The following is a 26,797-nucleotide window of genomic DNA, read 5'->3' on the forward strand; positions in this document are numbered from 1 at the left end:
ATTTCACAGAATATTCTGGAAAATGTGTCCACTAGATACACTGAGGAGAAGCCATTAGAAATTTATATTTCTCTTCCTACATTTAAAAACCTTTTTCTTAAAACAAGTAAACATCCTCCAGGCCCACAGTGCAGAACAGCCCAAACACAGGGGCAACTGTTGGGTAACTGCCCGTGAGTCAGTGGGAGCCAGGAGTCAGCCTTTACATATCTGGGATGCCTAAGTTAGCTTACAAAAATAAAGTAAATTTTGACTGAATGCTTTATTTACTCTTTTTTCATGTTTTTTGGAAAGAAATGAGTCAATTTTTCCACTATTTGATATATTTAACACAGCAGGAGTGGTGATACATCCTTCTCCCAGTAGTTTTAAGACCAAAACCAGTTCAAAATTATACGGTTTGCTTTTTAAAATCTTTTGGGGAGTTTTGCAATTCTACCACCTAAAACAGACAGTAATAAATTGGAGCAACTAATGTGCGCAATTTTTCTTCGTGCAAACACTGAAGTGAAATGGCTATTTCAGAACTGATTAACAAGGTACTTCAAAAAGTGAGAAATACTGAAAATAACTATTAATCAATGCAGATATGCTGTAAATGTCAGGGTTAAAAAAAAAAAAAAAAAGAAACATCTCTTGCACCTTTAACAGTACAAAAAAAATAATTCAGCTTTATTTACATGGGCATCATCACTCCACAGTTGACCAACGTGGGCTCTCATGGATGCAGGAAGCACAAAGGAGACTTTCAGGGATGGTCCAGGGGAGAGCAGCTCTCAGGGAAGTTAGCACTGTCTGCCTCAAAAAAAAGAAAAAAAAAAGAACATTTTCCAGCAAGGGGCACCTGGTTCATTTGTATCAATTATGCATGAGCATGCAAGGAAACACTGCAGCAGGGAATTTGAGGGTGTGTTTTGGCAAGGCAATGCACACTGAGTGGCCCATGTTTGCAGCAGATGTGAATTAATATGGCATATCTGAAGGCAAGTCAGGAATCTCCAATTTATAGAAATCATGACTGGACGGGCCTTTTTTTAGCTGCAGTTGGACTGGAAATTTGTGTAACAGCAGACTAAAACTGGAAATACTTATTTGATATTTAATATTTAGTACTGGCTGTTTACATTTAATTCCCCTGCCTTCAGAAGTTTTAAGTACATTTCTCCAGATCTTAGATATCTCTACGCAGGAAAGAGAAGAAAATATGCATCACAATAAATAAAATCTGAGTTTACCCAAAGTTCAAGTGCTCCACTAGAACGTAGCCATCTGAGAGAAGGAGAAAAAAATGAAGTAAATTAGTAAACTCCTGAGCCAATGAAGTCTCAGTGGCTAACACAAAGAACATACTGTGGCTTGGGAGGCTGATTTGCCCCTCCAGACTGGTTTGCAGTGTCCCCCCTTCCTGTGCCAGAGACTTTCTGCAGACTTACATCTGCCCTCTGAATTTCGGCAGATCACTGCGTGGCCCTCCGTGACATCAATAACATCCAGCTGTTCTCCAGCTGTGACAGGGAGATCCACTCTCCTCTCACTGGGGACAGAGCACTCAGCAGTGGCTGTGTTGATGACATTGATCTCCTTATCATACTGCAGGAAAGAAATAAAATGAGTTATTCCACACCTATGTGCAATGTCTGTAAAGGCAGTGGGGAGGGATGAAGAGATTTCAGGATGGGTCCTGAGGCTTTGGTTAGGGGTGAAGAGGGAGATAAAACCCCAGTAACATCCCTGATGAAGATCCCAGATTAGGGGAGAAGGAACAGGTCAGTGAGGCATCTCTGGCAGAATAGCTGAGGACCAGCAACATTCCCTTATGCATTTATTAAACAAGCCACATAGCTGTTTCCCTCCTCTGACCCAACCAGTTCTCTAGAAAGAAACGTACCATAAATGTTTCTCTAAAGAACTTCTCTTCCTTTTCCCTCTTCCTGCTTTTTTCTTCACTGCTCTTCTTGAATTTGAAGATATTTCTGCATCAAGAGACAGACACGCACACACCTGTGAGCTCCATTTAAATAATCCCTGGCATATTTCAAATTGCAGCTCAAAGCCAACTCCAGCCTTGTCTGCAATGAACCCGTGGAATAGGAGAGCACACCATTCACATCCCTATTTTTCATAAAAGAATGAATATACAACTCAAATATGTTAGTGAGCATAACCTGGGCCATTTTGGATCTCCATTTGCAATAATTTTTTTCCTGTAAGCAGCGTGGGAACAAACAAACTCTCTATCGAGTGTTTCAAATCAGTCGTGTTTTTATAGAACTCAACAATTCACTTTTCCCCCAGCAGTTTGTCTCCTTCTGGTTTTATTTATATTCAAACATAAAGGGAAAGGGTCCCCAGATAACTCTCATCCTGAGTCATTTATGGAAGTGGGGCTTGACACAGCTCTCCAGATTTCTGTTGGGTTTTTTAGCACATGGAGGAGAAAGTCACCCAAGCAGACATTTATATGGCACTGTGAAGTGGAAAACAATTTCTTATGCCCCGCTTAAAGGGAGCAATGGCCATTCCTTCTGGGGCATTCCCTGAGTATGGAGATGTGCTCTTTCTGGTACATGAAATTCTAGCTATAGCATTAATTTTAAAACTTAAGACAGGAAAAAACACCAAACAAAAAACCCCTACCCATTTGTAATAAATTATTCACCTTTGGCTCACTTTGATGCACTTAAAATTAAGACAAGGGGAAACAAGAGCTGAAATTAGGATCTTCTAGGCTATGAAGAGATTTCTCCTTGGCAGACTTAGCCTGAAGGACCTGTGATATCTAAGGAACGGATGAAATTGCATTGACTTCCTGATGGTCTGTAAAGTTGTACATATGACTTTGCACAACACAACCAGCAGTGTCTGAGTAACCTCATCCAGGAACTCTGTGGTAAGAACCTGGAAAATGGATCTTTGATTTGCATTTCTTTGAAGTCCCACGTATTGGGTCATAAAAAAGCTCATTGCGATTCACATTTTTCTAATCTCAAAGGCAAAGGAAATCTCCTACTTCCATGTGAATTTTTGCAGCACCAGTAACAAAACAAACAAACAAAAAGTCTTTGCTTTTATGCACATGCAATCAGCCCAGTCAGAAACAGAAGACCCAAGAAATCAATACTTTAAAATAAGGGCAAGGCGAAACTACAGGCAATTACTTGTGTAATTAACATGGTGTACAGGGCTTCTAAACACAGGGCTCTTGCCAAAATCATAGAATGGTTTGAGTTGCTGCCTTAAAGGTCATCTTGTTCCAACTCCCCTGCCGTGGGCAGGGACAACTTCCACTACATGAGGTTGCTTAGAGCTCCCTCCAACACAGCTTTCACAATTCTAGGGATGGGTCATTTGCAACTTTTCTGGGTGACCTGTGCCACTGCCTCACCACCCTCACAGGGAAGAATTTCTTCTTAATATCTAATATAAACCTTCTAAAATAGCAAAAAGGAGCCAAATATACAGCAAGTAACAACTTTTTGCCTCAGCTAAGTGGGAAGCCATGCAGAACTTCAGGATAAGACCTTGGGATACCCGCCGTTTGTATACAGCTCAGATCCAAGAGTTTGTTTTACCCTCGAGACATTTTCTGCAAAGTTTCCTAAAAGCTGGGTTCAAATCAGCCAACAAAATGTCTGTGCAATCAGGAACTTCTCACTCCTGAAGTCACTCAGGAGACACATGTACAAAGTCAGACAACATGGGAATACAGAATGGAAATCAAGACCTTTCCACATCGACGATGCTTTTCCTGTTGTCTTTATACTCTTGCACCACTCGAAGTTTTGGCATCCGGATTTTGTACTTGTCATCCTTCTTTCTGAGAGGAAGAGACACACAGGAATTCAATTTTTTTCCAGTAGACTGTGTCCCCTTCTCTAACCCATGTACCTACAGAGTAGTGATTTTTCCCTCTCTCCCCCCACACCTACCACTGAAATGCAAACACTTGCTGTGATTTATACCAGCACGTGCAGACGCCACAATCATCTGGCAGCAAGACACCAAGACATGCTGTTCCTATTAAAAGTAATTTTTCTGACAAGAAGCCTGCCAGGATGATGGGGCTGATAATCAGGTCTGGGAGCCGGAGTTTTCCTTCCTTAGGAAAACTATCCGAATTTTCACGTGTTTCAGGGAGCAGCTCTTTCCTTTCCATGTCTCTGGCACTAACTAGGTAACACTGAAGAAACATTTTTTGGGATGCTACTTGCCAAATTAAACACACATGGAGAGGGCACCTGGACTGTCTCCAGAGGACTGAGTCCCAACCAGCTCATGACCCTCAGTGGTTTGCAGTACCACAGGCTCCTCGGGGCATGGGTTTGTGCCCAGAGGAATGTCTCCTTGGCCTGAGGCCAGAGCCAGGAGAGGGCACCCTCCTTACCTGTGCTCTCTCTGTCCCACATCAATATCATCATACACCTGGTCCTCCTGGGATACAGATGCTGTCAATCAAAAGGAAAGAAAGCTATTAGAAGATGTCATTCTGAGCCTGGTACTCCAAATGATGTATTTCAGGGGAAAATTGGGGCTTCTGCTAGTCACTCGACCCAAAGGGGCCAAGGCAATGCAAAAGCAAGATCCTTGGGGCTAAAAACATCTGGCAAAGCTCCAATGCAAGGGACGATGCTTGGGTTTGTTAGCTGTGTGTATGGGCAGTTTTCTGGATGGGTTTGGCCATCCAGCTACACAGGTAGAACAGGAGCAGCAGTAGCCAGCCCAGGTAGCAGTTCCCATCCTGCTCTCATGGGTAAGTTCACTCCAGCACCTCCTCAAGGCTTGATTAGTGAGGACAGGTGTTGTGTCCACCCTCATTTATGCAAAGCATGAACTTGTGTCTCCACCAGGCAAAAATAAGTAGTTTTACAGAGAGCTGCTGGAGTGACATCAGCTCTTAAACACCACCAGCAGCCTGAAAGCAGTGGTTCAGCATAGACTGCTTCACACATTACCTTCCTTAATATATTCAGATCTGCAGGAGAAATGGTCCTCTTCAAAGAAAAACCACCCAAAAATGAGCAAAAACACCACCTTTAAGTGAGGCACAAATCTCTATCAAGTCTTTAGAACTAATGCTGCCACGTTACATGATTTTCAAAAAGGCACGACGCATCAAGGTTATTGTAAAATACACACTCTTCATATACACACAAGTAAATCCCCGAGAGTCAGACACATGTATGTTGCTTACCTAAATTTGGTACTGAAATGGAAATCAATCTGTGGATAGAAAAAGGCTTTTAGAAACAAGTCTGCACTTCAGCATCACCCAAAAAGCCAAGAGCCCCCAAAAGCTGTCGGTGCTTGCTGCTGATGGAGACAGGTCTAGCTGCATGAACTCTGTGATATCAACAGCATTTGACCAAAATTACATCCCTTGCTAAATAAGCATTTCCATCCTCTGATGATATCAAGAGCCATGTGTTCGTCCAGCAGGAAAGGTCTACACTGCATCCAAAATACAGTCCAAGCTCCTGCTGCCCATCCCTACATTGCTCCCCAGCAGCAAGAGGGTTGATGGACAGTTGATAATTGCAGTCAGTAGTAATTTCCTCCTGTAAGTCAGCCAATATCATGGGTTGCCCAGGAATTAAAATGTTACGATGTTTGTAGACATCTGAGGTGCTTTCAGAAACTTTAAGGGTTCTTTGAGACAGGAGGATGGCACACAGCCTGGTGGGTCCTTCCCTATAATCATATTTAGCAGTAATGCTCAAAGGAGTCACTGATGCAACAGAGTATCTAGTGTGAAAAGCTTTGTAAGTAGAATAAAACATCCTAACATAAAAAAGGAAAGGTTTAACCTGGAATTTGCAAAGAAATAAGAAAAAGTAGCATTTCAGGCACTGTGCACAGGGTGAAGCACTCACTGGCAGCAGTGGAGGATGGGTTCTGCAGGCAGCTACTGCACACTTGAGGAAAAGGCAATTTCCCTGGAATCTTATCCAGGGCTGAATATTAAAGCAAGAGTACCCAAAAGGGCACTGTAAGAAGTTATACAATATCCTCTACCCTGTTAGACTAACAACTCAATAGTAAACTTCAGCAGATGCTGTTGCCAGCTTGGCTCTTAATGGGAGTTTGAATAAAAAACTTCAACCCTTAGGAGCCACATCAGCAAGACTGTACCTAATCCTGGCCCACAGGTTGAGGCAGCAGGAATCACATTTCTACACTCCCTTGTGTACCTGTGTCATGCTGAGGTATCAGAAAAGCACCAAAGGCAGTAGAAAGCCTGTGAAAACCTGGAGGCTGCTGCAGGACTAGCTCCTGTAGATTTATCCTGCCAGAGACCTCAGAGAAGCTGCACAGATGGACCATTGGCCACATCCAACACAGCAGCTCTTAATGAGTTGATAGAAGCACTTTTGGCATAAGTTTCCCAATAAAGCTGCATTCCTTACTCTTAGACCTCCTGCTTTCAAATTACTGCAAAGAAGAATGCTCAGGTTTGAAGGGGGAAGGGGTAGGACCACCAACATTTCCTTACCTTAGGTTTTCCTTGAGCCTGAAATTATTCAGCTTCAACTTTTCTATCTTAAATGGGTTTCCAAATCTCTTTTGTTTTTCTGTTCTGTCCAAAATGGAAACAGATTTTAAATTAAAAGAGGCACTAGGTGCTGAAGTATGTGAGAGCTGCAATACTTGTAGCCCCAGAGAACTTGAAGCAGGGAAAGGAAGGTCAGCAGACCTTGGATCTCAACTCAGCAGTAGGCTTTAAGTCTTAACAGCTTCATGTGGATAATGGATTCACTGGGATAGGCACCAGCACAGCAAAAGGTGCTTAATTATAAAGTCCGAGCTCAAATCTTTGCTTAGGTTTTAACTTTTCTGCGTTAAATGAAGTTCTTCTTCTCTGACCCAACAAGTACAGGGTGATACAGGTTTATTTGGAGTAAAAATTGTGACAAAAAGGAAGCATTACCCAGAAGCATGCAGGCACAATAAAAGGAGACAGGAGGAGCATCTGCCCGTGCTACCCTCTCACACATTTCTGTCACGTATGCTCTTGAGAATGATATTCCACAACACACTCTCCTCTCTGAAACTTACAGGGGGTTGCAAAGCTATACAGCCATTTTCTAATAAGGTATCTGGAAGCAACCAAGATGTTCCCATGGGGGACATTACCCATGCACAAGTACTATTAAAAATACTTTACGTGTATCAGCACACTTAATCCCACATGTGGGATCAATAGAAAGATTACATAAAGGCTGGTTTGGGGATTAAGACCCTGACCTCTAAACCCTGTGATTTTGGTCCCAAATGGTCTTGAAATTCCTTTGCAAGTCCAGGAAGATACATTGCTCCTCTGTGAGTTAGCAATAGTTTAATTTCTGCTACTGTTCCGCACCCATGTGCAGAAGGGTACAGAAGAGGCATGGATGCACTTCCCAGCTGGTGGGGGACATGGATGGTCAACCCGGGAACGTGTTACCCTCTGGTCAGAGAAGCTTGTGCACCTCCATCACACAACTCCCTTGGACAATTTGCAGAGAAATGACACCTTCTGCTTTTATTAACTACCTTGTCACCTCCAGGGTTAGAGCTGTCCCCTTTTTCCCCTCTCTGACGTCTACACTTTAGCTAGACTTGAATCCAGATGCAAGCCAGTGTGCTTTTCCGTAAGGGAAAAGCAGCTGTACAGCAACACCTTATTATTCCTCCCACTCTGCTCCTTAGAAGAGAGACACCAGATGCAGTCCAAGCAACAGTGTGCCACATCCCCAGCCCATATGCCTTTCCCAAAGGCTGTCTCTATTTCGTACAAAGGAAACTTTTTATTGCATGAGGGTAGGGAACCACACAAAACACAACTAACTTCATGTTTCACCTCTTAATCCATTTGGGAAGCTCAAGCAACGTATAAACCTGAGGCTGCAAAACTCATTGGTTTTATAACACAGCCCGTGGAAGCAAATATCTTGAGAAGTCATATAAAAAAGAGAAGGCTGCAAGTTAGTTACAGCATGTCAGGCTCTTTTCAGCTTTTGCAGCCTCCTGTGATCTCAAATTGTCCTGTTTTATGGGGACAATTTGTCCCTTGAGCATTCCCTCTTTTGGTACACACAAAAATGTGCCATTTCTCAGCTACACCTGAGCAACACTTTTAACCAAAAGAAGGCAAGTGAGACTTTCCTGTGTGTTTCATGCAAGGAGAGGTCTGTAAGGGCAGTACTTCCAATGGATGGGGAGTGATACAAGAAAAAAAGAAAGCCCTCATTGCATAGGGATTTAAATTTGGTAACTACTTTTTGCTCCCTAAGTGTCAGCCAAAGAGGAAAGAAGAAGGAAGAGGGAAAAGAAATCCATCCATACAGCAACTTCTCTGCAGTAGCATTAATTAAAAAAGGCTTCCAGCCAGTATCTGGTGTGTGAGATCGAGGATGTATGGTCAGTATTTCAAAATACAGGCTAAGAAAGTGCAACTTACTCTGGTTTTGCTGGATTATCACCTCCAATCTCAACATCTTCATATGTTTCCTCGTAGGTGTTTCCTGAAACTTTAAACCGAGGCAGCCATTATCACAAACCACGCTCAGTAGCAATGAGGTGAGGTTTGCTGGACAAATTGCACCCAGACCTTTTACATTTTACTCTTACAGAGGCTTCAAGGTCAGCTCAGATGAATTCCATGCTAGACATGTATATTACTCCCCACCAGTGTTAATGGGAATTTAGAGCAACCAGGCCAGAATGAGACACTATAGATGCTGAAAGTTAATCTCATCATCTCCCAGGGACCAGCCCAAATTGAAAGCAGCTCCTGTTAGAGCTTCCCCATGTGCTGCACTTACAGCTGTCTGAAGTGAAGGAACTTGAGGCATCTGACCTGTAGCTGCTAGAAGACAGAAGTATGACATGGGGATTTACTGCCGCAGAGGTTTTAAATGACATTTCATGGACACAGGCACAGTGAAGAGCCCAGGTCCATACTCACAGTCCATCTTGCAATTCCTCAATGTCATCGTATATATCCTCTGGTGCCTGCAGAGGCTGCCAAGTGTTTTGGTTCAAGGCTGTTCTTTCTGCCCCCAGCTTTGGAGCACCAACATCCATGCTGTGCACTGGAAATGAGAAAGGACCTTTGCTTTAGGAGCTTTTCTGAGGAATTTCTCTCAGGATATGGACAACTGTTGAGGCTAACACACTTTCTGTTCCAGGAGTCAAGGAAAGACTCTGCTCTGACTCACTTGGAGAAAAGAAAGGTAAGGATTTTAAAAGGTTTTAAGTTTTAAAACATTTACCTTTAAAACATTTTAAAGTCATAAAATATTACAGATTTTACAAAAAATTAAAATGTCCATTGATATTCTCAAATTCTTCTCACCAGAAAGCATCCCAAGAGACTATTCAAGGATGTTTGGAGAAATGATTGAAGGGAAAGCATGGTTGGTGGAATGGATCCAAACAATGTACCAGTCCACTGGAATACACCTGTAAATCAACATCCCAGAAAGAAGCCAAGGAGGATGAGTATCCCAGAGATGTATTTCACTGAGGGATGTAATTAAGCATGAGAGTTGCACCTTGTGAAGTTAGAAGATGATTATTACTGGAGAACTCCGTTAAGTAGCAATATTAATTCCTTAAAAAAACTGATTTAAGAGAGCTGGAGTAATGTAGAAATGCAGCCAGACAAATAAAAGCAGATAGTGTTTCAAAATGAACATGGGAAGTGTTCAAGGTCAGGTTGGAAGGGGCTTGGAGCAACTTGGTCTAGTGGAAGGTGTCCCTGCCTATGGGAGGAAGTTGGAATGAGATGATCCTTAAGGTTCCTTCCAACCCAAACCATTCTATGATTCATGCAGTAGATCTCACTGGAAACATGCACCATTTCAATATGGTCTAGTTACTGACCACAACTTCTGCAAAACTTTCAAACCCCATGAAAAAGAAAAGGAGGCAGGAGTGGGACCCAACAATTCTCCTAATCAACCTCTCTGTTGAAGTAATAGCAGGAGGCTCACCATGAGTACTTTGAAAAAAAAAAATCCCAACAGAAATCACCTCCAGCTGCTCAAAGGTGAAGCAAACCAGCAAGATTTCTTACAAAAACAGACGCCAACCCAAACAGAAAATTATTATGAGGTGATTTAAAATTAAAAAAAAATAATACCCGAGAACCACACCAATAAAAATAACCATAGTCACAGCCAATTTACACTTTCTCCTTCACACTCCTGGTCTGTCCACAGAGCCCAACAGAGTTACTTTGCTCTCTTTCATCTTCAAAATGCTGCCATATCACACTAATGGCTTGCAGAGGCTGGAGTAAGGCTTTGCAGAATAGAGCCCATGAACGTTTGTACCTGAAGCTGCAAAATAGTGTTTACAGAGGAGACATGATTGGGTTTAATTGTGCAGCTAAGGTGCATATCACCAGCTCCAGTCACTATCTCAGAGTATCATGACAGAAGGAGGTGAAAGTCAGCCTAGCACCACAAGAAGATGGAGCAAGGAATCATCATCCATCCTACCAAGGGACAGAGGGAGCCTTCAGGCTCTCATCCTGCTCCTGTTGTTTCTACCACAAGCCTTAGCCAAACCCTTTTCTGAGACTCAATAAATTATGAGAAGCAGAGGAGATGGATTTCAGCTCTCTTGGATAAGGGCAATCTGCTGAAAAAACAAACACCTTGGTTTGAGTTACGCAGATGGTTAACCAACTTAGGAAGCTATTTGCAAAGCCAAAATAAATGATTCAGACCAGAATACAAATGCTCATGCAACCTTTTGCCCTGGTTTAACTAAATTGGTTCAAGAATTGCATCCAAATTTAACATTATTGTTTCCCACATGGAAGAGACATTTGGGCAACAGATGGGACTGAGGAAACACTCAACGGCGCAATGAGATACTCACAGAGCTCTGCTCTGTCTTTTGACAGCCCTTGTAGGATCGGGTAGTTTGCAGGCAGGGTACTGGTCACATCCTGCTTCCCTTGCAGGACCTTCATCCCATCTCTGCCATCTTCCTTGGTTTGACTACTGGGAAACATGTATTCATTTCCACCTGTCTAAAATCAAACATTTGGGTTGGTCCATACATTCTTTAGAAACAGTTTTCTAATATAAGTTAATATAATTTACACACACACATATAAATATATATCTATCTATATATATATAAGAATGTAAGTTTTTGTGGACTTAAAACAGTTTCATGCCATTTTCCATCAGGGATCTGTGGTAGACATAGGTGCTGCCTGGCAGCACTACCTGCTTTTTAGGCAGTAGTAGCTGAGGGATGAACAGGCAAAAGAGAAGGGAGAAAAAAACATGTGATTAAGGGCTCAAGTTTCAACTGTTACCCGAAGACAGGGAGAATAAGAGGAGAAGAAACATCCTATAATAAATATTAAAATTAATCTCAAGGATTACAATACCTTGAAAATTTTCATCACTTCCAGCTTCTTTCTTTCATGACTTGGTTTCCCCTCTTTTTCATCCTCTATTGTAGCTCTTTCAGCACTGAAATTTTCAGAAATGAGAAAGATCTCAGGACATTTAGCAAAGTCACAAACACATTGCATTATGACAGTGCCCAAGTAAGCAGCTCATTTTCCCTCTGAATGAGGTAGGTGCCCAAAAGACCACCAGAACTAAAAGGAAGGACAAATCCAAACCTAAGTCAGCAGATAGTCAGGGATAATAGCAATCATTCTTGGAAGGGAAACAAACTAGTAAGATTGTTTCCTCATAGCAGGAATGGACAAGTTAGATCCATTTGCCAATGATGGCACCTGGCCCACAAGGTATGCCTCTCACCAAAGATTTAGGGAAGAAAATACAGCAACAGTATGCAGAACTTGATACCTTTTTATTCCCCAGCATCAAATTTTCCCACTGAAGTGACTCCCTTTTTTCTCATGACTCTAAAGTCCCCATTAAAAAAAAAAAAACAAACCCACAAAAAAAAGAAAAAACAACCAAAAAACCAAACAAAACCAAACAAAACTCAAAACCAAACAAAAACAAAACCCCAAACAAACAAACAAAAAACCAGCCTTCAGACAGTGTCAATAATTATACACTGCAAGGAGTCTGAAGCACGACATTCACAGAATGAAATTCAGTGTAGACCTCACCTTACTCACACAGCCTTGGACCTGGAACCAGGCATCCCAGTTTGAGAGCCTCATAACTCTCCCTGCTTATGCTGAAAGACTTCAAGTTACAGTAGGAAAAGACTATGTATTTTCTTGTGTCCCAGAGGACAAAAGAAAATCTCCCCTCCAGATATGCTTAGAAACCTGAGTGCTGACACAGAAAAGCATCATTGCCTCCTCTGTCCTGGTCATGAAATATATGAAATTTCTTTCTATTTACTGATCGTTACAATATTCAATTCCTAACCTGAGTTAGTTGTGGGGCTAAAAGAACTTGAGAGAATGGAAAGGAAATTACCTGGTTTTGGCAAAGGGAAAAATCTTCTGTTTCTAGAATAAAGAAGAGGAAAGCCTTCAGCCACTGTGCTTTTCTCAGCAGTCAAGCTTTTATACAAGGCCTCAATTGTCATCTAGTATTTAAAGAAATATTTCTTTAGAAAGCTCAGAAGCATTTTACGTTTGGAATAGTCATCAGTCAAGGATATTTCCTCTACTTTGTAGGATAGGGGACACACATATTGACAAACTATACAGGGATAATATAATAGTGCAAGGGATGGGGCCAGTGAAGCTACTGGTCAGCATGAAAGCTATTACAGACTGGAGACCTTACAGAAGAGGAGCAAGTTTTTTTAATTAAGTAAAGATTTCCCAACCTACCATAAAATGAGACTACAGCCAAGCCAGAGAACCTCCCTGCAAATCACACACAGATAAGTGCATTTGGAAACCTGTGCTGTTTCCTGGGCAAGTCAGGATTTGACAGTGGAGTTTGACACTTTCCACAGTTCTCCCTCTTTTAGCAGGGCCAGAACTGATACCCAGTACATGGTCATCTCCTGGCATGAGGGGATGGGTTTTCTCAGCCCAGCTACCTGCTGTGAGCTCGGCCATGTGGCCATGCAGGTTTGCTCTAGGAATAGCTGCAGCAACTCCTTCCCTGTGCAATGCACAATCCTGCCTTCCCTGCAGGATATCACGAGTGCCAAGGTGAACTGCCACCCCTTTGCAGGCAAGGTAAAATGAAAAGTTGTAGTTTGCAGCAGAGATATCCCTGCAGCAGGTGATGAAAACCTGTACAGTCATGCCCACAACACTTGCCCTCGCTTCTGAGCCAAAACTCTAAGCCTTCTGCCATACCAAGCAAGCAGGTTCAATTCTGCTTTTACACCTTCACAGAGGGATTACCAGCACCAGCTCGCCTTTGGCATGAACTTCCAGAATAATTTAGTAGATCTTCCCTCCAAGAATTTATGATCTTGCTATCAGTGTGTGACACTTACTTGGTCTACAACCAACATCCACATGGTGTTACCACTCCCTTACATATATGCAGAGGAATTGAAGGGACTCTTCCCAGTAGCATGTTTGGGAATCTCATTAGTCTTTGTGTCCCCTCTGCAATTTCTTATTTATTTTTTGAGAGTCTTCACAGACAACACACAAAGAAACTCTTGGCATGCAAGAAATACAGATATTGAAAATTTTCAAGACAGGAAAGTATGGTGCAGTCAAGACAGTGAGATCAAAACTGGCTGTGATAACACTTACCTTGTGCTCCTGAGGCTCTGCCTTAGGTACTAGAAAAGATATTTATGAACACATATTACTTTTTAGTCTGCATTAAAGTCACAGCACTTTTAGTTGCAAAACTCAACTTCAGTTGGGATGCTCAGCATCCAGGCACACATGCACCATGGGACAGTCACCATGTCCTACTGGCCAGGGTCCTATTTGCTATTAAGCATTTGCTTGCATGTAGAGAACTGCAGCACCAAGCTTGATGGGCCATGGTTTTCATATGAAAGCCCAAGAGGGCTGTGAGAGGATCCCCCAAGGTAATTGTTTGGCTCCTGTTCCAGTGGGAGAGAAAAACAATGCACATGGCAGAAACTAACCGCCCAAAAAGAGGCAACCTTGAAAAATGCAAAAGCAGAGCAGTGACCGCTTTGATGGAGAAAATAATACTGGGAAAAAACATTGACAGAGATGGAAAAGTTCCCTATGTCCTTCTGTTCCGAAGAAGATGCCAAGGTTTGCCTCAGTATCTTCTTTTCCTTCTCTTCTATATGAGTAGTATATCATGATTTTCCCCACTGCTGTTTTACTAACAGCATTATTTCACCATCAAAATACTAATTTCTGTTTTGTCTGTGCCCCAGTCCTCACACACTGTCAGTGCACAGAGTACAGAGAATTATCCTTCATCACCCAAACAATGTGCAGCTGCTTTTCTCAACTTGAAGAACTCTGTTATTTCCTTTTTTAATGCCTTATCCCAGATTGCACGTGATTCACCTAACAGTCTTACCTTGTAAAGTACCTTCAATAACACACAAGGTTGTGGTGTCCCCTGCCTGATTCAGGTACATTGGGGTTTCTTCATAATTATTCTGTTCTTCAAGTTGAGCACTGAGAAGATGAAAAAGAGAGATTTTTTTTTTTCTGTCCCTTTTAGAAGAATGAAAGAAATTATTCCTCTTAAGGACAAGGAATTCAAGTGCTTTGATACTGAGCCTACAAAAAAAGCAAAGTGAAATCAGGAATTCCTTGGAGGGAGAGGAGACCTATGCCAGATGCAGGGCTCAGCTGAACCTTCCCCCCAACTCTACACTCCCACTGCTTTTCCTTTGGGAGGACAGGCTGTGTTTATAGGGCTCAAGGCACATCAGGAGATGTCATACTAGGATTATAGTCTTCTGCCTACAGCACTCCCTCAAGCAGAAACAGAACAAAAGAAATCCAAGGAAATAGGAGCACAGCATTTTATCAAGCCTACTCAGGTACTTTGAAATTGGTAACAACCCAGTTGCACTGTTCAGCACGCTGCTTCTCGTGGAAGGAAACAGAACGGGGAAAGCAGAGATATCAGAGGGTACGTTTAAAGGTCCTGCTCCTGAGCTTATCAAGCCAATCACTCCATGCCAACACAGCAAGTGGCATGTGCCAACCATAGGAGGAGACGAGGCATCACGGCTCCAGCACCACACAGCCTCAAGTACTGGGTTCCCCGGCTCAGTTCCCACCTCCTCATTCTCCTTTCTTCCTCCAGAAATCACTTTAAGTGTCATTTGGGAATAGCCACAGAGAGAAAGCCAAGCATTCCTGAATTACCCAGGTAAATCGTGAAGTCTTCGCCTCTACCCACAGTACCAGAGTTTTGGCATCTCAGGAACGTACCAGGAAGCAGCAAATGCACAACACACAGCTTGTAACACACCTGACAGACAGGGTATGGTGGGGAAAGAGCACCAGGAAGAATTCTAGCAAGAACTTCCTTCTTTTAACTGAAAGACTATATAAAAAACCCTGGGGAGTGTCCAGCTTTCCTGGAATCACCCAACTGTCACAACTCAGAGTAAGGACTAAGTGTAAACCAGAACCTGAGGAATTCCTGCAGCCTGAAGCCTGGGGACAGTGCCCTGCAGCCTGGGGGCAGTGCTGGCCATCTTTCTGGTTCCACACCAAGTTTGGGACATGTAGGTCCCACTGAGAGGGACACACACACACATACATGTTGCATCAACACTGCAAGCAGATATTTTGTCCCCAGTGCCATCATTTGATGAAGAGGAGACCAGGAAAACCCCTAACCGTTCACTTCCCTAGCCCAACCTCTGGAACAAACCACATCCTGGTTTGGGAGCTTGGCTGGACATCAGACAGCCCTTTATATAAACCACAGTGCCACACCAGACCTGAAATACAGCTGGGCTGAAGGATCCCTGACTAGCATCAGTGAAGGCAGAGTGTTTATCCCCAAACAAGCAATAAGAGCTTGAGATTAGTCAGCCCAAGGTACTACATCAGGGTCTGTAAGAGACCAGACTTCATTCCAGGTGAGGCTTCGACGAGGGGAATTTCCATCCACAAACCACTGTGATTTTGCTTTTATGCTGGAGTTATTTAATTAATTTCCCCTGTTATCATACAGTTAATATTTAACAAGTGACCTATTGTAAAGACCATATCACAAGTGCTGGGGCAAGACAGCTAATTTTGCTGCAATGCACTACTAGAACAGCTTCCTTGTGGGGCACGACAATTTTGGAGCTGGTTCCTATTTGACCAGTTCTCTTCTGACAAGTACAGGTTAAAAGTTAACACCAGCCAATGCTGGCAGGAACACCTCATGATGTCAAGAACAACTTGCTGTGTTGGTAGCTGCAGGAGTTGTTTGGACACAGAAAGAATTTTAAGAATTCCCCTCCCTTTGCTTTGGTTCAGCTGTTCCATTTTCCTTCTTTACAGCCGAGACAAAACACATATGAATATTTTCCTCCACTTTTTCTGTTCTTGTTTCACAAAACCAGGATCACTACACAGTCGCTCAGGACAAGTCAGAGACACACCAGAAAAAGTCAGGATCCCTAAGCACACAAAAGTGGTGTCTGTAAGGTTTTTAAGCCATTTCACACAAACTCCAGTGATTTGGACCACCACTCAATAAAAATCTCACTTCAGCATCTGGAGACAGCTAAAGAGTTGGGCATGCTGAGGGAGGGCAGTGACTCCTGTACCCTGGTTGTGCTGACTGCACAAACATAGGACCACAGAATCATGCAGGAGAGCAAACTCCTTCACTGCTGGCAAAGAAAATCCAAACACCTGCTGGTTACCCCAGGGCTTTGTTTCAGCAACAGTTCTCGAAAGCATCTCTTTTCTAAAAACACCGAACTTGAGTACATGGAAAACAGGAAGCAAAAAACACGTGGAGGTTGATGACTTTGCAACCAAAGCACTGGCAGCGTTTTCTTTTCCACTAGCTAAACCAGACCTAAAGACACACAGATATGGTTCTCCATGTGGCTTTAACAGCCCAAAAGAAAAAATAGGGATGAAGCTTTTTCCTTTAGGAGAAGGTCATCCCAGCCGATTTTTATAACCATAGAAACACAGAATGGTTCGGGTTAGAAGATCTATTTAAAGATCTAGTTAAAGATTATCTAGTTCCAATCCTACCCCCCATAAGCAGGGACACCTTCCACTAGACTGGGTTGCTCAGGGCCCCATCCAACCTGGCCCTGAACACTTTCATTTACTTGAACAATCCCTGGAGCAAGCTGCTGCCTCTAGGAGTCAGACATTCTCTCCAGACTGAACTGGGACGCTTCAGATCATGAGATGGGGATGCTTCTGTCACCTACAAGCCACACATTGCCTCCCCACAGGCTCACCTTTCGGGGCTCAAGTAATCCTCTTCACCAGCAGCTGCACACAAACACACAGAGGATTAGTGTTTGAAGGCAATCCTGCTCTCCCACAGAACACCAGCTGCAGCCTCGGGAGGTGTGACAGGGACTGCCCTTCCTCAGGCAGCACACTGCACACAAAGGCAGGCGTGAAATAAGATTGCCAGCAGAAACTGGGGATGTGGCTATGTTAATATGTCATTATTTCATGTTTCCAGGCAACAACCCCAAGCTTTCTAGAGATCGATAACTGAGCAATATGGAGAGGGCATGGAGATGACGACACATAAATGGAACTAGTTCCCTCCATCAAATTCATATATTTAGAAATGGCAAGTAGGTTAGAAAAGAGTTTCAGTGAAAAACTCTCTTTCCCTCTTATTCTTATCACAGCCAGGGCACACCAAGAAGCGCTGGCATGTTAAAGCCAAAGAGACTTTAGCAGAGCCCTTCTTACAAAAGGAGCTCCCTTTGAATTCAGCAAAAGTTGTGTCTAAAAATCTGGCTATAATTAAGCCTGTATCTATAAAGAAACACCACTTAGCAGCTTAATAAGTGGTCCAAAATATTCTATTATACAACATCAATAGGGTTTTATTATGGGAAACTGAACTTTTGCATTTCTTGATGTTGGAACACTTAGCAACATTGCCCTCTGTTGTATTTAAAACAGAAGAGGGGGGGATTAGCAGACTATTTTCTAACAATTTTATTGTGCCTTCCCACAGTTGTGCTCCAGAGTCAAGGCATTTCCCATTGAAGAGGAGTGATAAAGATCAGCTCAGCTCGTAAGCAGCTGCTGCTGCTTTACAGCCAGCTGTAAACCACTCACAACACGCTGCACTTGGGAGGGAAGCGGGTTTCTGCATGTGGGATGGCGTCCAGCCTCGAAAACCAGATCCCTCTTCCAGATTAAGAGCAAAAATCAGCCCCACTGAAACTGCTGGGCTATTGTTAATGTTTGAGGAAGAAGTTATAAACAAGTAACAATGTCTTTTTTCTGTGGTCTTGGAATCATGGCCTAATAGATGTCAATAAACTGCAAATTATTATTCATTTGCTACAGAACAAGTTTGGAGAGAAAGACCAGAGATCTCTTACTTGTTTCATTTCCTCTGTGGACCAAAGGCAGATTGCTTCGGAAAGCACTGAGGTCAAACTTTGGGGGTCTTGGAGGCCTTCCAGGGGCAGGACCCAGGGATTCAGCTGAAGGGAGAGGTTTAATTCTTGGCCACTTGTTCCTGGGGCTGTAAGACCATTTTCCTGCTCTGGGCTGGCACAAGGGAGGCTCCAATTCTGCTCCAGAGAAGCACAAGGACAGGCATCAGTTAGCCCTCATTTCAGCAAAAATCCACGTAGGATCATTAGTTGTACTCACATTTCTAACCAGCTTTGCTTCCTCCCAATTTCAGCATCCCCATTACACAGCAGGTCTCTTACCATGTTACCAGAATGGCAAAGTAAATGCAAATGTCCATTTTTACAGATTTTTACAAAGTGAACCATGTTGGGGTCTCAGCTCTTGACAGCTCCCTTCCTCTGGATTATAAAATACTAACCCAGTTTTCTGTACTGATAACAGCTTAATCCACCAGGATTTAGTGGTGTGGCTGTTTTCAGCGTTCAGTCCAAGCAAGGTGGCTTTCCAGGGTAAACAAAGACTTAAGCTTTTCAGTGCCCTGTCACCCAATGTGACGTTAGCAAGGGCACCTTTGCAGCATTTGAGTTTCCTAGCACCAGTTTCTCTAAGAAATATGTTCTCTGAGCTTAAAAATGACCTTTTGCACAGCTGGGAGGGTGCAGAGGGGGAATTCAGGTTTAAGCCTTTTTAACTAGAATTAAATTGTCTTTGCAGATGAGCCAAGCCTTCCTATATCTGTGTGAAACTGAAGGGCAGGGTCCAGTCACATTTACCTTGTGACTGCAAAAGGTCAAAGCAGACCAAAACTGAAGATACTCCCCTGTTCTCACTCTTCATCCTATTCTCATAATGTGGACAATTTCCTTAAGTGAGTTTTAAAAAAATTGCTGGAGATGGAGACCCTCCCCTTACCAAGTTCAGCAGCAGTTTGGGACCCATTTCTTATCTCCAGGGCCTCCAGAGAAAGAAAAAACATTCCAATGGACCAATCTGGCCTCTTGTTTGAAGGTCCTGACTTTTCTCTCCAGCTGCTGTACCCTGTACTTCCAGAACACATATATGCTCATATTCATACAATGGCCTGGGGTGGAAGGGACCTTAAAGATCATTGCATTCCAACTCCCTGCCATGGGCAGGGACACCTTCCACTAGACCAGGTTGCTCAGAGCTCCATCCAACCTGGCCTTGGACACTTCCAGAGATGGGACAGCCACAGCTTCTGTGGCACCTGTGCCAGGGCCTCACCACCCTCACAGGGAAGAATCTTTTCCTAATATTTAATCTAAACCTACTCCTTTTCAGTTTGAAGTCATTCCCCCTTGTCCTGTCACTATATGCCTTTGTAAATAGTCTCTCTATATATACTCAGGGTTAAGAATATACCTTACTGTACCTTTCTGGTGCTGAGGTTTCTCTCCTGGTGGACGATAACCTGCCTGGCAGAATGCAGTTGCCACCGTGCCCTCAGCACCTGCCCCATCGGAACTTCTGTATCCTCTGGGAGCCAGGGGAAGAGCTGTCCCACTACCATGCAGAGCATCCTTCTTCTGGGCACGCCAGCCCAGCACAGCCTTGCTTCCAGAGGGTCGCATCCTGTCGCTGTCCCATGCAACAGGAGCACGTGTCACCCTCTGCTCCAGACAAGGGTACATGTCTAAGTTTGCTGGCCGTTGCATCGGGAGTATTGCACTTGCTTTCTCATTGCAGGATAAAGTCTCTTCCCAGATCTGTAGGACGTGGTGGAAAGAATTTGGGGGCTGAGGGTCCACTGGAGCTGTTTGGCCTGATCCTTGCTGGTCAGAACTGCACGACAACAGAGGCTTTTCTGAACTGTACTGGGGAGAACTCAGCCCTTTCCCTGAGATGTTGCCCTCCTGTTCTTTGTTGTGCCCCAGCTTGGCTCGAGGCAATGCCAAGGGGCTGTGTTGGGTGACCACAGAGGGTTGGGAGGCAGGATGGGCAGGTTTTATTATTTTCACATCTCTCTTACTCAGGGGCAGGGGGCTGGATGCAGCATTCCCTCCAGAGCCCAGCTTGGATGTGATCTCAGTGGAAGGCTTCTTGAGTGGCTGCACCAGCTTGTTAGCCAAGTCACGAGTCATTTTGAAATTTTGCTCGGAGAGCTTTGAAATCAGTCACACCTTCCTGGGTGAGGGGAAAGAGGAGAGCACAAAACACCTGCTTACAGAGGTGGTAACAGGCAATTTATACAATCATGATGGCTTCAGACAGAAATAGACTGCAGACTACACCCTGGTCACCAAGGATGTGCCAATCCTGGTGAAAATTTAAAAGCAGGAGAGGAGAATTAGCTCTTTCAAAGGATCCTCCAAAGGCTCACAAATCACTTCTTATTAAGGCAAAAGAGCTGAGACAGGAGGAAAACACAGGAGCAGAGCATGGAAACACAACTAAGCAGAGCCAGCAGGACCAGGGGAAATGCCTGCTTCTCCCCAGTGTCACCCAGTGATGGAGAATCTCCCTCAGAAGACTGGGCAAACACTAAATTTAATGTTCAGTTTCCTGGCAGAGGTGCTGCTATACTGTTTATGCACCTGCTGAGTAGGAAAGCTCCACTTTATATTTAGTACACAAGCACAGAATGGGAGAGGTCACTGCTGCTCCAGAGATCCCCATTCCATGCCCTGCCTTCTTTAGAAAACTCCAGCATGGAAAGAGAAGCACCAAACATCCTCCTTGGCAGGCTCCAAATGACCCCTAGGACAAAATGTTCTTCCTCCCCAGTGCTGGTTCAACTCAGCTCCCCAAGGCTCTTTGGATGCTTCTTCCCTTGCCTTTATTCCCATGCAGGAAGCAGAGGACATACCACCCAACCAGTAGCACACAATGACAGCAAAAGCATCTCCCAGTGCAGGTGATGAATACTGGCTACAACACTCAATTCCTCTCCCACACTAGACCCCAGGTAATATATGATTTTGAAGAGAGCTAATCAGTGACAGTGCAGTTCAAAAGAGCACTTGAAGAACATTTTGTTTCAGGCCTTCATTCCCTGGTGTCTCACGATCCCATGCTGGAGAAAGAGGACCACAATTTTTGCCTGCAGTGTTGTGGCTTAAATTCAGCCCTGAACTGAACTAGGGAGAAAATATGAAGAAAAATTTATGAGCTACTTAAGTCCTTGAACTGCTCTATAACTTTTTATATGCCGTGATTACATTAGGTGCACTGCTCTGGCAGCTTAGTTCAGTGCAGAGAACTGTAAGGCTTCACGAGAACCTGTCTAATGAGGAAATTGGAAAAAATTATCTAGGACAGAACTTCGTTATTCTGAAAAAAGCCCCAGCCTTAAGTGTTAAGACAGAACAGATGAATAGCATACTGAGGTTTTATTGCATTTAATTGCACGATTTATTAAACACTGACAATTTCTCTTGAATAACCCCTTTCACTGACTTTATTACTTTCACAGGGTAGTGCATGATGTAAAGAACCAACCCTTGGGGGAGAAGTTTGAATTGCTCCAATTATATTTCATATTAGTGGTCAGCATCTTGATGCTGTGTGAGCTGCCCAGACAGGCTAATCTAGGGGCGAGCCAATGGGAATGGGAGCTTTCAGAAGCATACAGAGGATGAATCAGATTTTGGAAAAAAAATAGTCCCACATGTACCTTATCCCTCCAGCAATGCCAGACAGGAAATAAAGCAGCTAGGTACCCTAAATCCAATTGCACCAAGCTCTTGCACGTGCTGCAGCAACAGTTGAAGAGTTCAATGCTGTTTACCTCCTCGCACTGATTTTCTTTACTGTAGCACACAGTTCCTCATCAGTGCACTCAGAGACAAGAGAAGAGGAAAGAAGAAGTACCTACATGTCTCAACGTGCCCTAGGCAAGGTGGACTCATGAGACACGGGGTTTTTGGTCAGGCCTGTCCCTGGCACTGTCTGTGACAGTCATGAGCTTGGCACTAAGTTTAATTAAAGAGAGATGGATACAAGCTTCCCTTTTCCTCCTTCAAATTATTGTTCCTCTTGCCTTGAAATGGCAGCTTCAAATGACTGGCCTAATTAACTGGAAGATAATCTGTGCTTAATGTACTCTCAGTGCTCCTCACTGGAATATAGTTCCCCCAGACTGCAGCCTGTTGGGATATTCACAGGGTAGGGTTAAATTGAACACTATGGCCACCTCCTGCACACCCACACCCAGCTGGACAATCCAATCCATTCCTCCCCAGAAAGCTCCTGCAAATGCTGTTTCCTTGCACAGGGCTGAGCTTAGCCAGACCTTCCAAGGTGCAATGAGTTCTCCTGGTCTCTGCAGGAATGATTTTCCATCAGAGCTGGGACTGCTTCAAACCACAAACCCATCCAAGCAACTCTCCAACCCACACACCTTAACCTGGCCCAGGGAGATGCTCAGCTTAAACACAGTGCTGAGTAGGTCACAGGCAGGACATGTGAAATCCCAGTCCTGGTGTCCCACCAGTGCAGGGAGGGCTCAGGTCCCCTGAAAATCAGACCAGTTGAAAGTGAGGAGAATACACTAATAAATTTAAATGGCTGCCAAATGCTCACAATGTGTATGTCAGCTACATCTGGCCAAATAATTGACTGTGAATAATACTACATTTGGCAAAAGCTCACGCAAGATGAGAGAGGGAGAGAGTGAAAAGGAAACAAACTTCCACTGGCCGGAAAGCTGTGAGCATTAAGGAGTCAGGGGACAGGAGCATTACAGAGTCAGGGGCCAGCTAAACTTACCATATTTTCTGCCTATAAATAAAATGCTCTTCTAACATTAAGATCAGTCTAGGAAGCAAAATAAAGCTCAGCTTAAGCCTATGATAAGGATACCTTTTAGAAGGAGCAGCAGCAGGAGGTTTGTGCTGTTAACAAGGTCTAACCAAAAGGAATTTGAATTATGGAATCACGGCATGGTTTGGATTGGAAGGGACCTTAGAGATCAACTTGTTCCAATCCTCTGCCATGGGCAGGGACACCTACTACTAGACCAGGTTGCTCCAAGCCCTATCCAACCCGGCCTTGAACACTTCCAGGGTAGAGCATCCACAACTTCTCTAGGCAACCTGTGCCAGGGTGTCACCACCCTCACAGGGAAGAATTTCTCCCTAATATCTAATCTTATCCTGCCCTCTGTCAGTTTGAAGCCATTCCTCCTTGTCCTGCCACTACAGGTCCTCGACAAAAGTCTCTCTCCAGCTCCGTTGTAGCCCCTTCAGGTACTGAAAGGCTGCAATACGGTCACTCTTGAGCTCTTCTCCATTAATTAACTAAACAGAATTAATTCTCCTTAGTTTTCTGAAGCTGCTTTTCTAAAACGAATCCACACAGGAAGAGAAACCCCATTAAGGACGTGGCAGACAGGACAGCCAAGAGAAACCAAGAGCCTGTTTCCCTCCTGGAATTCTTCTGGTTTACTCAATTCCTTATCTTAATTCCCAAGGGAGCTCCGGTGGGTAAATGTTTAATCAGCACTGCCCTCTGCCCTGCCGTGGGATTGCTGGAGCCAAGCTCAGGCACCCCGGGCACGCTGACGAGAGCACGCTGCAGATACCATCGACTCATTAACCCGCCGGCTTCTACCGGGGGTGGGGGGAAATTGAAAAAATCCAACTCTACTTTTTGTTAAATTAAGAGGCACAACTGCAGCTCATCTCAGAGTGAGGGGGAATGAAAGGAGGCACTGGGAGCCCCTCAGCCCCTGCTCTGGGGCAGAAAAGCAGTGTCCGTGTGGTCTCCAGGCAGAGCAGGAGCAGCGACGAGAGCGTGCACCTCCCTCTCGGGACGAACTGCTCCCGGCATTCCACGGAGAGAACAGCCCCAAGCTACGAAGCAGCAGCAGAAAACCAAGCAGCAAATCTTTCACCCAGGTCAGGTACAGAGGAGGCAGAACCCATCGCTGCACAGTAAGGGTGGAAAGAGGAGCCCTAGTAGTTACCACGTCCATCCCTTGCTGCTCCATGCCGGCTCCTGCGGCTCTGCCCTGCCTCCAGCCGGCGTCTCCCACGGCTGCTATCAGCTCCGCTGCCCGTCCTGCAGCCACGCCAGGTGAGGCGGGGCAAGCCCTAAACACACCTAGGCCATGCCTGGGTCTGCCCCCGGGGCGGGGAGAGTCTCACCTGGGCAGAGCTGAGGCTGCCCAGCAGTCCATGGCTTGATCCGTGGTTCCCTGAACCACAAATGTCCACACTGTGGCAGGTTTGGGATGGGTTCAAATCTTAGAATGGTTTGAGTAAGAAGGGACCTTAAAGGTCACCTAGTTCCAACCCCCCTACCATGTTCTCAGGTGTCTTCTTACACCTGGGGCAAGCAAAACTGAGGAGAGACGAGGAGTCCCACCGTGCCCAGTGGTAATCCTTACCCCACTATGGGTGGCACCCACCCTTCTGCATCAGCTCAGCCTGCACCAGGCTCTTTCCCATAGAGAAGCCAAAGTGATTAAAACAGACATTCCCCCAGAGGAACCAAATGTTTCCTTCATCTCTGGATAGCATAGCCCAGCAAAAACAATCATCCTTGCTGAAGCCCACACATATTCCCTGGCGAAGCACCCTTTCCATGGTGAGCTGTTTCTCAAAGTCCTAAGGACAGACCAGCTAAATTAGGGCAAACAAGACTTTTCCTATCACTGGATATTTCTGCCCCAGAGAACACACTGAAAGGATCTGTCCAAACACTGAACCCATGTTTTTACAGAGCATGTCTCCCAGGAAAAGCAAGGCTGGTTAGCTTGGCAGGAAGAGAACTCAGAGCCCCAGGACTTCCTTTTCCCTCCATAACTGATCAAATATTATTTCATCTCTTTCTGCAGGAGTGCTTGATGTTTTCCTTCAAGCACAGATGGCTGCTGCATGGAGCCTGGGTGCTGGTATTCAGACATGGCTGTTGATGGGGCTTGGGTGGGCAGGAAGCCATCGGCACCCTGAGCAATACTCATCAGCTGACCTGAATCCCACATACCGAGGCATACCACCTCTCTTGTAGGTCATTCCCTAAGAGCTGCCTGGAAAAGAAACCATGAAGCAACCTTAAGAATCATCTAGTTCCAGCCCCTCTGCCATGGGCAGGGACATCTTCCACTAGACCAGGTTGCTAAAAGCACCATCCAACCTGGCCTTGAACACTTCTAGGGATGAGCAACCACAGCTTCTCTGGGCAACCTGTTCCAGTGCTTCACCACCCTCACAGGGAAGAATCTTTTCCTAATATTTAATCTAAACCTACCCTCTCTCAGTCTGAAGCAATTCCCCTCTGCACATGGGCCTTGAGCGAAGCCTTGCCCCAAACATCCCTAATGCCTTCAGGAGTGGGACTGATGCTCTCACAGCCTAACCTGACCTTGCTTTCCAGAGCCAAACTTGAGGAGAGCTCAAAAATAACAGGAAGAGAAACTGGGGGGAGGGGAAGCAGGGAAAGGCTTGTTTGTCAGAGACATGTCTTGAAGCACGAGTCTCATTCCTCACCACATGAAAAGTCCTGACGCTGCATGGTGGTCTTGGAGAAGAAAGGGGGGTCCTGCTGAGCTGAGAGTTGGCAGGGAATTCCCCCAAGCCAGGGCTGGAGTCGCAGCATGATGGAAATCAATGCCAGCTTTGTGTACAGGTAGCTGGGGAGGATTTATGAGTGGTATGAACACAGACTGTGAATTAAAGCACTGTTGTAGAATCAGGAGGTTGTGACTTCAGAGCCATGGTCCTGCGGAAAAGGATGGGGCAGATTCCTCTATATGCACTCTAAAAAAACATTTAAAAAATGCCAAAATTTTCTTGAAAACATGCATTTTGTGAATGCTAGTCCTGGTGGGACCCCACTAGCTTCACCTCCCCTCGACAGCAGCCCCAGGGCTGCCATAAATCACCCCGGGCTGCAATAACTGCATGGGGAGCACGGTGTAGCCACAGATCGCACACTACAGAGGTGGGAGCCAACTTTTTTCCTGGCTCTGGACTTTTGGTGAAAGTGATGACAAAGGGCTGGTGCTGCTCTACATAAGTCACCTTTTAATGCCCCACAAGGCACAATTTCCTTTGAGAAACTAAACAGAGATGTCAAGAGACAAGAAAACACTTTACACCCTCCCTGAAATGCTAGAGGGAATGCAAGTAATCCCTTCATTAGTCCTTACCCTCCTACCCCACCTCTTCCAATAGTGCTGGTGCCTCCCGTTGGTCCCCACCAAGCTGCAAATTGCCAGAATAGTGACATCCCAGTGAAACACAATGAGCACCTTGTCCACTGCTGTTATTCCATGGGCAGCAGTTTGGAGCAGGAGCATGGGGTTTGCTCTGGGTTTGTGTCTCAGAGGCACCGACCCAGAACAGGAATTCCCAGGCACAGCCCTGATGTGAATAAAACCAAACA

The 26,797-nt window shown here is 44.6% G+C and overlaps 1 protein-coding gene across 1 annotated transcript; it reads right to left on the reverse strand.

Moving 5' to 3' along the window:
- Positions 1-551: 551 nt before the first annotated feature.
- Positions 552-24,398, reverse strand: FYB2 (FYN binding protein 2). Its single transcript, XM_050307215.1, is given in 21 exon segments — positions 552-795; positions 1,236-1,269; positions 1,434-1,590; positions 1,889-1,973; positions 3,725-3,817; positions 4,385-4,445; positions 5,192-5,220; positions 6,491-6,574; positions 8,438-8,507; positions 8,802-8,845; positions 8,945-9,071; positions 10,870-11,023; positions 11,393-11,477; positions 12,414-12,445; positions 13,667-13,695; positions 14,427-14,527; positions 17,293-17,326; positions 18,409-18,603; positions 19,842-20,541; positions 20,543-20,593; positions 24,375-24,398. Coding segments are annotated over 21 exon segments (2,199 nt in total). The 3' UTR covers positions 552-785.
- Positions 24,399-26,797: the final 2,399 nt, after the last annotated feature.

This window comes from Myiozetetes cayanensis, unplaced genomic scaffold (genome assembly GCF_022539395.1).
Source record: "Myiozetetes cayanensis isolate MyiCay16 unplaced genomic scaffold, myiCay2020 scf12, whole genome shotgun sequence".
In the NCBI taxonomy this organism is placed as follows: Eukaryota; Metazoa; Chordata; class Aves; order Passeriformes; family Tyrannidae; genus Myiozetetes; species Myiozetetes cayanensis.